The sequence below is a fragment of the Doryrhamphus excisus genome, chromosome 18 (assembly GCF_030265055.1).
Source record: "Doryrhamphus excisus isolate RoL2022-K1 chromosome 18, RoL_Dexc_1.0, whole genome shotgun sequence".
Classification (NCBI taxonomy): Eukaryota; Metazoa; Chordata; class Actinopteri; order Syngnathiformes; family Syngnathidae; genus Doryrhamphus; species Doryrhamphus excisus.
The window spans coordinates 5612607-5627500 of NC_080483.1; the positions used below are offsets into that span (position 1 = coordinate 5612607).

At 45.2% G+C, this 14894-nt stretch overlaps 1 protein-coding gene across 5 annotated transcripts in view; it reads right to left on the bottom strand.

Moving 5' to 3' along the window:
- Window positions 1-14894, bottom strand: part of chd6 (chromodomain helicase DNA binding protein 6) — a 61013-nt gene that overhangs the window by 21184 nt on the left and 24935 nt on the right. For all 5 annotated transcript variants that reach the window (XM_058054334.1, XM_058054335.1, XM_058054336.1 and 2 more), the window contains 20 exons: window positions 13812-14400; window positions 13093-13213; window positions 12687-12840; window positions 12346-12495; window positions 7990-8055; window positions 7855-7916; window positions 6603-6720; window positions 5182-5268; window positions 4973-5110; window positions 4705-4826; window positions 4290-4533; window positions 3996-4172; window positions 2045-2188; window positions 1880-1978; window positions 1602-1758; window positions 1238-1448; window positions 967-1162; window positions 702-866; window positions 448-627; window positions 248-358 (listed from right to left, as the gene is read on the bottom strand). In XM_058054334.1, the coding sequence (XP_057910317.1) occupies window positions 248-358; window positions 448-627; window positions 702-866; window positions 967-1162; window positions 1238-1448; window positions 1602-1758; window positions 1880-1978; window positions 2045-2188; window positions 3996-4172; window positions 4290-4533; window positions 4705-4826; window positions 4973-5110; window positions 5182-5268; window positions 6603-6720; window positions 7855-7916; window positions 7990-8055; window positions 12346-12495; window positions 12687-12840; window positions 13093-13213; window positions 13812-14400 (3291 nt within the window). The remainder of the gene's footprint in view (window positions 1-247; window positions 359-447; window positions 628-701; window positions 867-966; window positions 1163-1237; window positions 1449-1601; window positions 1759-1879; window positions 1979-2044; window positions 2189-3995; window positions 4173-4289; window positions 4534-4704; window positions 4827-4972; window positions 5111-5181; window positions 5269-6602; window positions 6721-7854; window positions 7917-7989; window positions 8056-12345; window positions 12496-12686; window positions 12841-13092; window positions 13214-13811; window positions 14401-14894) is intronic.

A 14894-nucleotide genomic window follows, 5' to 3' on the forward strand; every position in this document is an offset into this window, starting at 1 on the left:
TAATAAATTATTATACATTTATTTTTTTATTATTCAATTATTAAATAAATGTTTAATGTTAATTTTTATTTTTCAACACAAAATAAGATGGAAAAATAAATAAGCAAATCAAAAATCAAATTAAAACAAATTTAACTTTCATATCAAGGCGGGGGCCTCAAACTAGCATGCAGCCCGTGAGTTTGAGACCTCTGCTCTAGCATGAACGCTCCCCTCCCTTGTCACAATGTTCTCTTTTCCACTTTACCTTCTCTGATCTTGAGTCAATTTCTACTTCTGCAATCTTGGCCCATTTCTGCCAGAAGTTGGGGTCGTCCAGAGAAATGTCAGTCCTGTTGCCCGAGGAGATGAAGCTGGCCTGAGGAGAAGAAAGATGTGCTTATATGTTCCTCTATGTTCATAACATAATGACCAGATGTTTCAAACTTGTCTTGCCGGCCTTCAGACCTTTGCGAATGTGGATCCTTTCCCCTCAGACTGGATGGTGATGGTCTGGGTCCGTCTCTGAAGGATTTGGTCGATGTCCTCCTCACAGAACTTGGAGCCCTCGTCTTCTTCGTCCATCAGTGCTCCATACGCCCCCTTTTTCAACAAATCTTCCACCTCCAGCTTGGAGAGCTGTTGTACCTGCACAACCGTCATCACATTCCCATCAGCAGGAGTCATCCAGGCTACGATTTCAACTCCACTGCAAGTCTCACCCCATTGAGGTTTCCTTTGCGGTTGATGTCCTGGAGGACGGCTTTGTCCAGTCCCAGCTTCAGACTGGCCTTGTCAAACATCTCCCTCTCATAGGAGTTCCTCGTGATGAGTCTGTAGACCTTCACCGCTTTGCTCTGGCCGATGCGGTGGCAGCGTGCCTGGGCCTGACGGAGCGTGATCGTAAGCATCATGAATGATCTCATTTGCGGCATACAGCACATCCAGCGCAGGGGAACAACGGAACCAAGTGTGGCTGGTGCCCACCTGCAGGTCGTTCTGGGGGTTCCAGTCCGAATCAAAGATGATGCACGTGTCTGCCGCTGTCAGGTTGATTCCCAGCCCTCCTGCTCTGGTGCACAGCAGGAAAACAAAACGGTCTGAATCCGGCTTGCAGAACCGGTCGATGGCGGCCTGTCGCAGGTTCCCTCGCACGCGGCCGTCAATGCGTTCATATGTGTATCTATGAATCACATTCATGGGAAATGACTTTATTTTAAGCTCAGAACAGACCTGAGACCTTTTCTTCTCTTCTCACCGCCTCTGGATGAGGTAGTCCTCCAGGATGTCCAGGCAGCGCACCATCTGGGAGAAGACCAAGACCTTGTGGCCCCCGCTCAGCAGTTTGGGTAGCAGCTTGTCAATCAGCACCAGTTTGCCAGCTGCCTGGGTCATTGCCTGCAGCTGCACGTCAGGCGCATCTGGACTGTGGCTCTTCCTGAAGCTTTCCAGAATCTTCTCCTCTGCTCCTGGTAGAAGAGCAAGGTAAGGGAGAGGTTCGTCAATGTGGACCAAAGTGAGGTTTGAGAAAAACTGATAATCAAAGGCCCAGCAAAAGCCTTGTTGAACTAGTTCCAATATGAAGCTATTAGGGCTACATTGTCCTCTATGGGCACTCTCACCAGTTATCAGGTACGGGTGATTACAGCACTTGCGGAGCTCCATCATAGTGTTAATGAGGTTTGGCATGTTGTGCTGGTTTGCTCCTTTGGACAGGAAAGAGAAGTTCTTCTCTAAAATGGCTCGATAGTATTTCTTCTGAATGTTGGTCAGCTCCACCTGCAGGAACACAAAAAGAGAGAATGCTCAGCAACATGTACACTGAGACTGAAAATGCATCTTCATCCAGAAAAAGGTTGCTAATTAAGTAACCAATCAGAAAGACGAATTGGTGCTGTACCTCTATGATTGTCTCTTCTTTAGGTGCAAGATTCTTTTCCACATCATCCTTCAGTCTCCTCAACATCATGGGCTTTAAGATGGCCTGTAGCTTCTTCACCTGTTGAGGTCAAATGTCAGGTGGGTGCTTCATGCACATCATCCTAAAAAGCACAGTTCAACCCACCTGTTCGTCTGTTTTCAGGTCTCCGAACTCCTCCAGAAAGGTGCTCTCCGATGGGAACTGCAGGGGTTCCAGGAAGTTCAACAAACTGAACAACTCCTCCACTGAGTTCTGCAGAGGCGTTCCTGTGAGAAGAACCTTGTGCTCCTGCCACCAACAAGAACAAAAGCATTGTTGATCAGAGATTAGCGTGTTGTGATAAGTGTTTCAGAAGTCACAAGACGTTTGTTCACTTACAAAGACGTGTGTTTCGCTGGCACACTGCTTGACAAAGACTCGAGTTTGACCGACTCATGGGCTGAGAGTAAGTCGAGTTTGACCGACTCATGGGCTGAGACTAAGTCGAGTTTGACCGACTCATGGGCTGAGACTAAGTCGAGTTTCACCGACTCATGGGCTGAGACTAAGTCGAGTTTCACCGACTCATGGGCTGAGACTAAGTCGAGTTTCACCGACTCATGGGCTGAGAGTAAGTCGAGTTTCACCGACTCATGGGTTGAGAGTAAGTCGAGTTTCACAGACTCATGGGTTGAGAGTAAGTCGAGTTTCACCGACTCGTGGGTTGAGAGTAAGTCGAGTTTCACCGACTCGTGGGTTGAGAGTAAGTCGAGTTTCACCGACTCGTGGGTTGAGCGTAAGTCGAGTTTCACCGACTCGTGGGTTGAGCGTAAGTCGAGTTTCACCGACTCGTGGGTTGAGAGTAAGTCGAGTTTCACCGACTCGTGGGTTGAGCGTAAGTCGAGTTTCACCGACTCGTGGGTTGAGCGTAAGTCGAGTTTCACCGACTCGTGGTTTGAGAGTAAGTCGAGTTTCACCGACTCGTGGTTTGAGAGTAAGTCGAGTTTCACCGACTCGTGGTTTGAGAGTAAGTCGAGTTTCACCGACTCGTGGTTTGAGAGTAAGTCGAGTTTCACCGACTCGTGGTTTGAGAGTAAGTCGAGTTTCACCGACTCGTGGTTTGAGAGTAAGTCGAGTTTCACCGACTCGTGGTTTGAGAGTAAGTCGAGTTTCACCGACTCGTGGTTTGAGAGTAAGTCGAGTTTCACCGACTCGTGGTTTGAGAGTAAGTCGAGTTTCACCGACTCGTGGGTTGAGAGCAAGTCGAGTTTGACCGACTCATGGGTTGAGAGCAAGTCGAGTTTGACCGACTCATGGGTTGAGAGCAAGTCGAGTTTGACCGACTCATGGGTGGAGAGCAAGTCGAGTTTGACCGACTCATGGGTGGAGAGCAAGTCGAGTTTGACCGACTCATGGGTGGAGAGCAAGTCGAGTTTGACCGACTCATGGGTGGAGAGCAAGTCGAGTTTGACCGACTCATGGGTGGAGAGCAAGTCGAGTTTGACCGACTCATGGGTGGAGAGCAAGTCGAGTTTGACCGACTCATGGGTTGAGAGCAAGTCGAGTTTGACCGACTCATGGGTTGAGAGCAAGTCGAGTTTGACCGACTCATGGGTTGAGAGCAAGTCGAGTTTCACCGACTCATGGGTTGAGAGTAAGTCGAGTTTCACCGACTCATGGGTTGAGAGTAAGTCGAGTTTCATTGACTCATGGGTTGAGAGTAAGTCGAGTTTCACCGACTCATGGGTTGAGAGTAACTCAAGTTTCATTGACTCATGGGTTGAGAGTAACTCGAGTTTCTCACTCGAGTAACTCACAGTTGCTTGACAAAGACTATAGTTTCACTGACTTACGGGTACTCAACAAACATGTAAGATGCATCGACTCATGGGTTGATGAGGACTCAAATTTCACTGACTCACAGATGCTGTGATACCTGTTCTGATTAGAACTGGAGTCAGGAAAAGGAATCGAATTTCCCATCACTAATGTAGATTGTTTGTAGAGTACACAACAGATGAATTCATGTGTTTGAACATTTCATTTCCCTCCTAAATGAGTGGCAGCTTTTAACGCCAAAGGAGCAAATCAATGAAAAATTTGAAAGATGACTGACCAGGTTCATGAGTTTGAGTCCTTCCAGCAGCTTGCAGTTCCTGTTCTTCAGTCGGTGGGCCTCGTCGATCACCACACAGCGCCACTGCAGCTTTTTTAGTTCGGGACAGTCGGCCATGACCATCTCGAAGGTGGTGATCAGGCCGTGAAACTTGAGCACGCTCGGCACGGTATTACCCTGCCGACACATGCTTTCATCATTACAAGTCAAACATGTCAACACGTAATACGGTACGTGCACCTGACAACCTTGAACTCCCCCCCACGCGTCCCGGCAAGGACAAGCAATCCTCACCTGAGCGTCTCTGTAAAACATCTCGTACTGGAGGATCATTTGTCGGCTGATCTGCGAGCCGTGGTACACGATGACGTTCATGTGCGTCCATGTGCGGAACTCGCGCTCCCAGTTGGTGATAGTGGACAGGGGGGCGATGATGAGAAAGGGGCCGCGGATCCCCATGCTGAAGATCTCATACAGGAAGGTGATGGACTGGATGGTCTTCCCGAGGCCCATTTCATCCGCCAAGATGCAGTTTTTCCTGATAGCACAAAGGAAGAAACTGTCTCAGGTGATGGATGGTGACTATTAACTCATTCACAACAAAAGGGCCATCCGTCTAAAATCACGGAGCAACTTTGTTTTGGGGGCAGGAACAACTTGTGCCATCTTTCCATACCTGTACGGCTGACTGCTGCAATAGCTTCCTCACCTGTTGTACCAGTTGAACAGCAACCAGTTCATCCCCTCCAACTGATACTCTCTCAGCTGGTTCCCATTGCGGTAATCTCTGGAGCGCTCCAACTTCTGCCACTTCTCAGGGGGAGGACGCTCCTGGGATGCACACACACAGTTTACACTTACACTTTTACGAGAAAGTTTCTGAAAGATTGAAATTCGTCATTAATTTGGATTCTTTTGGCATTCCAATGATCTTATAATTCTGGTTGTACACGGCAGATCTCTGTGTTTCTTCTCACCACATGTCGGAGGTCTGCAGGTACTTTCTGGATCTCCTCAAACTCTTTGATCTTCTCAGGGTCCAAGTCCTCCTGCAGCTCCCAGGTGGCCTCTTCGTACGAAAGGCTGCACCACTTCACCAAGTAGTGGGTCACCTCCTACCGCCACACACATATAAACACAGTGGGTTGTGTGCACGCTATGCACACACGCAGTGTATATCACCAACCTCTGCCGTCTCTGTGTCTGTGGTGACGGCCACCTCTAGCACCCTGTCCACCTCGATGTAGTCCGGATTAAACAAATCCTCATCAGGCTGGAGGAGCATAAATAGTTACTGATGAGTTACATGTACCAAAAATGACTTGCCCATGGGGAATCCTTAAGGTGAGAACTACTTGACCGAACTTGCCCCATGTAAAATGAAAAGACCGCCATAATGATATCATCTAATTTTTGTGGCATCACATGAGAATCTCAAATAAAGATTAAATGATTATCATTTCGGGCGGCACGGCCGTCGTGTGGTTAGCGCGCAGACCTCACAGCTAGGAGACCAGGGTTCAATTCCACCCTCGGCCATCTCTGTGTGGAGTTTGCATGTTCTCCCCGTGCATGCGTGGGTTTTCTCCGGGTACTCCGGTTTCCTCCCACATTCCAAAAACATGCAAGGCTCCATAGGTATTAATGTGAGTGTGAATGGTTGTTTGTCTATATGTGCTCTGTGATTGGCTGGCCACCAGTCCAGGGTGTACCCCGCCTCTCACCCAAAGACAGCTGGGATAGGCTCCAGCACCCCCCGCCACCCTCGTGAGGAAAAGCGGTAGAAAATGAATGAATGATTATCATTTCTTGTGGTTGTTTTCCTTGTGAAGATGTATGTTAACATGACATGCCATACTACTTTACACATCGTAGTAAGCAGTGATATTTATAAGTTGTGCACCACAATGAAACATTATTGAATAGACACATTTGTGTACTAGTAAAGTGTTTTTAATCCAGAAAAAAATGCTCAATGGTCAAACAATAATTTCTGAAGCAAAGGTGAGAAAAATACACAGAGAAATGAAAGCGCTAGATTTTGTAGCTTGTGCAAAATCAGCACTTGGTATTGGATCTAATCGGTGGTGTTTCATTGTGACCACTTCAAATTGTCACAGCAATGTGATTCACTCACCTGTGCCATCATTTGATTTGCTGCCGCTAATAAAATACTTGTTTAGGAGGCACTGGTTCATCACTTTTTGCTGTTTTCCTTCACAAGTTGTTGAAGAATTAGACCATGTTGGCAGGGACGCCATGATAGATGTTTTCCTAGTCAAACGGTCGCTGATTGGTTGATCGCGAACAAGAATGGGTGTGGGTAAAACGCGGACTGTGGACTACAGACCGCGATTCTGATTGGTCCATTTCAAGATTTGCAATGATTGGTTTACAAATTACCACCGGAATTACGCAGTCCGTGTTTTACCAACACCCAACAAGAACCGCTTTTAAAAAAAACTCTTGGCAGTATGGCATGCCAAAGTGCACTTGCCCGACGGGAATATCACTGATTGGATTTACTTGCCCCAATTTTGTTTTAACTTGCCCCGGGCCTAATAGTACAATAACAATAGTATAGTATTATTATTATTATTAACTGACCTCAGTGAACAGGTGCTTCATCTGCGCCCGTTTGGTCCTGAAACGTTTTATCTTCTGGTGGATTCGTGGATCTTTCTCCAGCTCCCCCAGCGTGGCCCATTTGCAGTGCATGTAGGAGCTACAGAAGAAAAAAAACATGTAAGAGGATGAGCAAAGGACCACCTCACAGACCAAAGGAGTCAATGTTAACATGTAAATGCCGAAATGTGTCGGTCTGATTTAACTGCATGGACATCATCTACATAGGGTAGGGGTGTCCAAAGTGCAGCCTGGGAGCCATTTGGTTGTTTTTTTTTTTACTGGCCAGCGGCACATTCTAAAAATAAACTAAATAATAAAGAACATATAATATGCATCACTGACTTTATGGAAACAAAGAAAGTGACCCATTAGACAACTAATAATCAACAACAACTAAAGCATTGATTGGTAAAATATGGCTGCAGGATCTTTTCATTTACTGTTAGTTTTGCTTCCTCAAGGAGAATAAGGAGGAGATACAAAGAATATACCATCAAAGGTTCTCCTATTTGGTGGTGATAATAATTATATAATAATAATAACTAATGCAGGTAGATCACAAGCACGATGCCTGGATTAAATTACAAGATTACATTCGGCTATGTTAAACCCTGTCACCCCTTCTGTCCTCCCTCTTTGCACTGGTGGAGGGAAATGAGGCATGGGTGAGCCGAGCTGCGCTGGACTTGGCGTAGGCAGGTGTGCCACGCCTGCGCCTGGTCTACGAAATTATAGCCCCTAGTGTTATGGTCCTTCCAGTAGAATTTCACCTTTAGTACAAAGCTAAAATGCGTATATATATTTATTGAAATATATATAAGTTCTAATATCTTTTTTAAAATATCATAGTAGGGTTTGCATCTTTTACTTTTTCACAAGTGGCCCTTGCTGGAAAAATGTTTGGACACCCCCGACTTGGGGAACACATGTTTACAATGAGTGCTAATGGCTGCGTAACTACATGGGGTCCTGAGAGGTTCCCATCAAGGGTGAAAAGCTTAACGAGATGAAGACAAGGGAAAACTACAGCTGAGGGAGAGATAAATGCTGAAAAAGCTCCTCATTTACCAGATCGGGCAAAGTCATCAAATGACATTCTGGTTTAGCATCCAAACATCTTCTTTGGAGAGCATGGACCAACAAACACAACGTGCTTTCAACCTTTGACAAAGCTAACAACAAAGACTTCATATACAGTGGAACATAACAGCAGCAGGGTTGACTGACTCACAAGTTTCTGTACTTTACATAAAACTCCTCCGTCTCCTCTGCTTGGTCCTCTGACGGCAACGTCTGCAGAGACATGAAATCACACATTAAAAAGACAACACAACAACGGTCATTGTGCACATCTGAGACCTTTTACCTCCTTCTTCACGGCTCGTACAGAAAGAATTTTCTCAATAATGTTAGCCTCGTCCTCAGGCGGCTCCTGTTAAGAAGACAGATCAGTGAAGACTTCATCTCATTCCTTCTGGCACTCTTTTCTGCTTATACTGAGTATAAGTCTATACAGAGGTACCTGGATTTTCGGTATTAATCCATTCCAAAGGGTTACTCGAAAACCAAATTGTATGAAAACCGAATGAATTTTTCCCATAAAAAATACTGTAAATCCAATTAAAACATGACAAACACCCAAATGACTTCACATTTTATAAAGAATAATTATAGTTTTACATGCAGACACCATTGTGAAATAACTCTAAATGATGGATGATATTGATAAATTACAGCCGTCTTAAGTGCGGCCATTTGTGGCCCGCCACACTTTCTGAATATCATTTAACAAGAAAATGAAATAAATTAATAAATCAATAAAAATGAACAAATCAGCAGTAATTTTGCAAGAATAAAGTAATAATAACTAACAACATTAAGACAAAAAAAGAAAAGTTTGCAATTTTCCAAGAATAACGTTGAAAAATAATTTTTCTAAAAGTTCCAATATGAAAAACAAACAAAAAAATTTATAACTGTTGCGAGGAAAAGTTATAATGTCATGAAGACTGTTGAAATAGCTGTAAAAAACAAAAAGCAGAAATGGAAAAAAACAGCTGACATTTTAAGAGAATAAAAGGCTAAATATTACACCATAAACTTGAAAAAAATGTATAATAATGTCATTTTCATAGCATAGAGTTGAAATACTAAATGGGACCTATTATGCTCATTTTTCGACCCTTTGTATTAAGTTGTGGACTTCTATAGAGCGGCTACACACAATAACCCGCAAAGAAAACTTTCTAGATCTTCCGGAATCTGCACCTATTCCAGCTGTATTTCCTTGGATTTGTGCTTCCTGTCTGTTTTCAGTTTTTCCACCCACAGCTCGCCTCCAGGCACGCCCACTCTGCTGTGATTGGTCACACTACAAAGCTATTTGTTGGCTAATGCGAAAAATACACTCTAATTTATTGGGTATGAGTTGATAATAAATTAATAAAGTCCCTGGAGAGCTAATTGAAAAATGTTTAGGAGCTACTGGCAGCTCATGATCTACTGGCTGGAGACGCCTGACTTAACGTGTATGAACTCAATGAATAGCAACCACTGGTGCCCCTCCAACCTCTCTTGCCTGAGGAGGAGCACTCATTGTCGGACACACGTTGTCAGGAGCACCGTTGGTACTGTGGAGCTCAGGAGAACCCGGAAGAGAGGGCGCTGCGTCCACCTCGCCTGCTTGCCACTCATTGTCGGACTTTGTCAGAGGCACCGCTGGTGCCGTCGAGGGTGTCGCGTTTACGAACTGTAGACAATCTTGGCGCAACATCGGTAGTGGAAATGTGGGCTTTACACATTTTTTGCGGGACTACCATGTTCCAAACAGTGAGCACTGTCCTAGAATGTACCTTTCCCGGTGATTCTTTTGTAATTTTTAAGTTGTAATTTTGGGAAAATTGGTAGTGGAAAAAGTTACAATATTATTGGAATAAAAGTCATAATATTCATTCATTTTCTTCACAAGGGTCACAGGGGTGCTGGAGCCTATCCCAGCTGTCTTCGGGCGAGAGGCAGGGTACACCCTGGACTGGTGGCCAGCCAATCACAGGGCACATATAGACAAACAACCATTCACACTCTCATTCATACCTATGGACAATTTGGAGTCGCTAATTAACCTAGCATGTTTTTGGAATGTGGGAGGAAAACCCACGCATGCACGGGGAGAACATGCAAACTCCACACAGAGATGGCCAAGGGTGGAATCAAACCCTGGTCTCCTAGCTGTGAGGTCTTCGCGCTAACCACTCGACCACCGTGCCGTCAGTCATAATATTGTGAAAACAAAATTTACAGAGATTATTTAAAAAGAAAGTTGACATTTTTGCAAAAAAATGATACTAAATTGATACTAAGTTAATACTAATAATGGACTTTTTCACCTATATGATAAAGCTGAGATGCAGTTTTTCTTCAGGTATATATACAGTGAAGAAAATAAGTATTTGAACACCCTGCTATTTTGCTATTTCTCCCACTTAGAAATCATGGAGGGGTCTGAAATTTTCATCGTAGGTGCATGTCCACTGTGAGAGAGATAAACTAAAAAGAAAAATCCAGAAATCACAATGCATGATTTTTTAACAATTTATTTGTGTGATACAGCTGCAAATAAGTATTTGAACACCTGTGTATCATCTAGAATTCTGACCCTGAAAGACCTGTTAGTCTGCCCATTAGAAGTCCACCTGCACTCCATGTATCATCCTGAATCAGATGCACCTGTTTGAGGTCGTTAGCTGCATAAAGACACCTGTCCACCCCATACAATCAGTAAGACTTTAACTTGTAACATGGCGAAGACCAAAGAGCTGTCCAAAGACACCAGAGACAAAATTGTACACCTCCACAAGGCTGGAAAGGGCTACGGAGCAATTACCAAGCAGCTTGGTGAAAAAAGGTCCACTGTTGGAGCTATCATTAGAAAATGGAAGAAGCTAAACATGACGGTCAATCTCAATCGGAGTGGAGCCCCATGCAAGATATCACCTCGTGGGGTCTCAATGATTCTAAGAAAGGTGAGGAATCAGCCCAGAACTACACGACAGGACTTGGTCAATGACCTGAAAAGAGCTGGGACCACCGTTTCCAAGGTTACTGTAGGTAATACACTAAGACGTCATGATGTGAAATCATGCATGGCACGAAAGGTTCCCCTGCTTAAACCAGCACATGTCAAGGCCCGTCTTAAGTTTGCATATGACCATTTGGATGATACAGAGGAGTCATGGGAGAAAGTTTTATGGTCAGATGAGACCAAAATAGAACTTTTTGGTCATAATTCCAATAAGCGTGTTTGGAGGAAGAAGAATGAAGAGTACAATCCGAAGAACACCATCCCTACTGTGAAGCATGGGGGTGGTAGCATCATGCTTTGGGGGTGTTTTTCTGCACATGGGACAGGACGAGTGCACTGCATTAAAGAGAGGATGACTGGGGCCGTGTATTGTGAGATTTGGGGGAACAACCTCCTTCCCTCTGTCAGAGCATTGAAGATGGGTCGTGGCTGGGTCTTCCAACACGACAACGACCCGAAGCACACAGCCAGGAAAACCAAGGAGTGGCTCCGTAAGAAGCATATCAAGGTTCTAGCATGGCCCAGCCAGTCTCCAGACCTGAACCCAATCGAAAATCTTTGGAGGGAGCTCAAACTCCGTGTTTCTCAGCGACAGCCCAGAAACCTGACTGATCTAGAGAAGATCTGTGTGGAGGAGTGGGCCAAGATCCCTCCTGCAGTGTGTGCAAACCTGGTGAAAAACTACAGGAAACGTTTGACCTCTGTAATAGCAAACAAAGGCTACTGTACCAAATATTAACATTCATTTTCTCAGGTGTTCAAATACTTATTTGCAGCTGTATCACACAAATAAATTGTTAAAAAATCATGCATTGTGATTTCTGGATTTTTCTTTTTAGTTTATCTCTCTCACAGTGGACATGCACCTACGATGAAAATTTCAGACCCCTCCATGATTTCTAAGTGGGAGAAATAGCAAAATAGCAGGGTGTTCAAATACTTATTTTCTTCACTGTAACTTCTTAGCATGTCTACATGTGTTTTGCTTTACAAAATAAAAGCTGCATCCTTTAATTTCTCCATATGTGGCTCTCACTGGAAAAAAGTTTGGACAACCCTCTTCTCTCCTCCTGGAGGTTACTCTAGGGCAGGGGTCGGCAACCTTTACTATGAAAAGAGCCATTTCACCCACTTGCCCACTAAAGAAAAATAGCCTGGAGCCGCAAAACGTTGTATGTTTAAAACAACATTGGAGGGAAAAAAAAAGACGAGTTGGAGTACTCTTGCTAGTACTGGAGATAAACTTTTGTTTTTAAATGAGCTCTAATTTATTTTTTAGAATCGTCAAATAACTCATTAATAATAATTAATAACTCAAATAACTCAAAGTATTACTCATTTCCCTTCATGTTAACCTGTCAGAGAGAACTGGATAGCATCCTGTCTGCTCATTCAGTCACCAGTCAGAACTCAGTCAGGATGCATTCATGGTCTCACACAAAGTTGGATTTTTGTAAACTCATAACAAAGACGTGCATTTTCACCACACGGGTGCTAAAAAATATTCAAGCATTGCAAAGGGAGCCGCAACAAAGAGGCTGGAGAGCCACATGTGGCTCTGGAGCCGCGGGTTGCTGACCCCTGCTCTAGGGCAAACATGACATGGAATTGAAGGGCAGCGTGATTTATAAAAACAGTGACCTCTGCTTGCCACGCCAGCGCAGTAGCATTGAGTGCAGCTATGCGACCAGTTCCCAGAACTGCGATTGTCTCCCCGTCGTCGTCCACCACCTTGAAGTCCAAATCCTCGTTGTACTTCCTTCGCTTGACCTGACGACCGGAGCGCCGTTTCTGAGGAGGAGGAGGAAGCAGGGAGAGGATGAGTTGAGTGAGTTAGAAGAGGGCAGATAAGGCATCCTGCAAAGTGCGGCTGTAACCACTTCCACACTTCCAGGAAGATGTCCCACAAGATTTTGGAATGTGTAAGATTTTCTGTTCCTGTTCATACCTAAGATGTTAGATTTTTTCTTTACCAGACCTACCGTGCTGTCCAGGGGGTCCTGGCTGTCCTCGCCGCCCGTGTTGACTGCTGACAGTGAGGTGGTATCGTCACTCTCTGCCCCTTCTGGGACGGCCGGCGCCTGTGTTCTTCTCTTGGCTTTCTTCTTCCTCTCAACCGGCATGGCTCCAGGATCTCTGGGGGAGGGCAGGAGTCCGTATGAAATGGCATGATGTGTGTGCGCTAATATTAGTAATAACGCAGACCCCCGCCAATTAGTGGGGTTAATTGACAACCATTTAAGAATTCTCACATCTCCAAGGGTGTGTATGTGACAGTTTTCATTCTGGAGGGTTAGCACGTCCCATGACGTCATAGTGACATCAATTCTGCCCCTGTACCTTTATCCAGATCCAAGAAACAAGTGGCTTCTTTTTCCACTGTCTTACCTGGGTTTGCGCCCCCTCTGCTTGGGTGCTGACTGGACTGTGGTCTTGATGCTGGCCTGGTTGTGGTTCTTGCCGTGACCTAGGCTAGTGTGGGGCGGGCCATGTGTCCTCAAGGGGGGCGCTGGGCCAGGAGGGTGTGGGAAACAAGCAACAGGTGAGAAAATACTCATAATAATATTAATAACATAGCATAGTACAGCAGGCCATCGTGACACCTAAATAAATGTTTCTTGTTAAAAAATATGTTTTTGTTACCATTATTGTGGAAAATAACATTGATATGTGAGCAGTCGCTTCACATAGTTTACTACTACTATTCCTTTTGTTCTGATTACTAAAAAGTGATCCGTGCAGTTTTGTCATTTTGGAAGTTCACCGCAAACAGGTCATGTAGCCCTTCATAATATCCGTGCTCACAAAGTAGCCCTCGGCCTCAAAAAGGTTGGTGACAACTGCTGTAAATGTTATCATCAAAGTACTTGTTAATGCATGTAAACTTTATCAGAGGTATTTTTTAGAGGGCTTCATAATCAAAATAGGCACCTCCAAATGATGTGTATTGTTAGCTAGCTCATACTAACTAGGTTTCTTTCATTGAAATGCACAGAAAAAGGAAAATAAATACGTGTTCATGTTTCGCATCAGGACTGTGGATGGGCAAAATTCAAAAAAAAAGTGCAGAGGAACATGATCTCTCTCTCACTCACACACACACACACCTTGATTAGCAGGAAGAGGGGGAAGGATTTTGATCTTGGGCTTTCTTCCTCGTTTGCCGGGCACCTTGACAGGCACCTCAGCCGAACCCGGAGTGGTGGGGGCACACATGGCTTTCCGCCTGGCGACCTGCTTGAGCTCCGTCTGCCCGTCTGCACTGCCCCCCCTCCCCTTGGTCCTGCGCTCCCTTCGTTCCTTGGGAATGTCGCTCTGTGTCAGTGTGACCATCACGGCCTCCCTCTCCTGCTTTCTCTTCTTTGGTATGACCCTTTCCTCTCCCTCCGCTCGCTCCCTCTTGTCCTTTTTCTTGCGTTTCTTCCTCACCCTACCGCCACCTCCTCCGTCGTCCTCCTCACTCAAGGAGGAGGGAGGTCGCGGGGCTCCTCCTGAAGACTTGGCACAGTGATTGGACATGGTGGTGCTGCTCACGGGGGCCAGGAGGCAGAGTTGGTCCTTGGGGCCCACAACCAGGTGTCCCCTGGGGATGGTGGTGAGTGTCGTCTGTGCGCTGCTGTTCTGCTCGCCGGCCGAGGAGGAGGCTGCTGCAGAGGAGGCCGAGGATGCCGAGTGCTTCAGAAGGCCACTGAACATCTGAAGAAGAAGAATTTGGCTTTTCATTAATCATGCCATTCACATCATCAATGGCAAGGCGTCCATATTTGTCACCCGAAATAGAAAATTGAACAGGTTTGGCTGCCCGACATGAGCATAAAATATGACCTCACTGCCATCTGTGCATAATTTCTCTGTCTGTTTATTTATCATCCATCATCTTCATATGAATTGAATCAGCTGCACAACCAATACACTTCATATGTGAACACGAAAGAATCAGATCAACATCAAGATGCACACGGCGTACGAGGCAAGCAGAACTAGCCAGTCTCGCTGAAGAAGACTTGTCATGGGACATGTGACTCTCAGCTGGAGACACCCCAGGCACTGAGCTTTGCTGAACACAAACAACAAACACACACCAAGTCACACACACACACACAACACTGCATGTACAAGACAAGCGCATTAACTGTTGGATTAAAAAAGATGCACATTTCTAGGGTGGTCATGACTATGAAACCAACTGG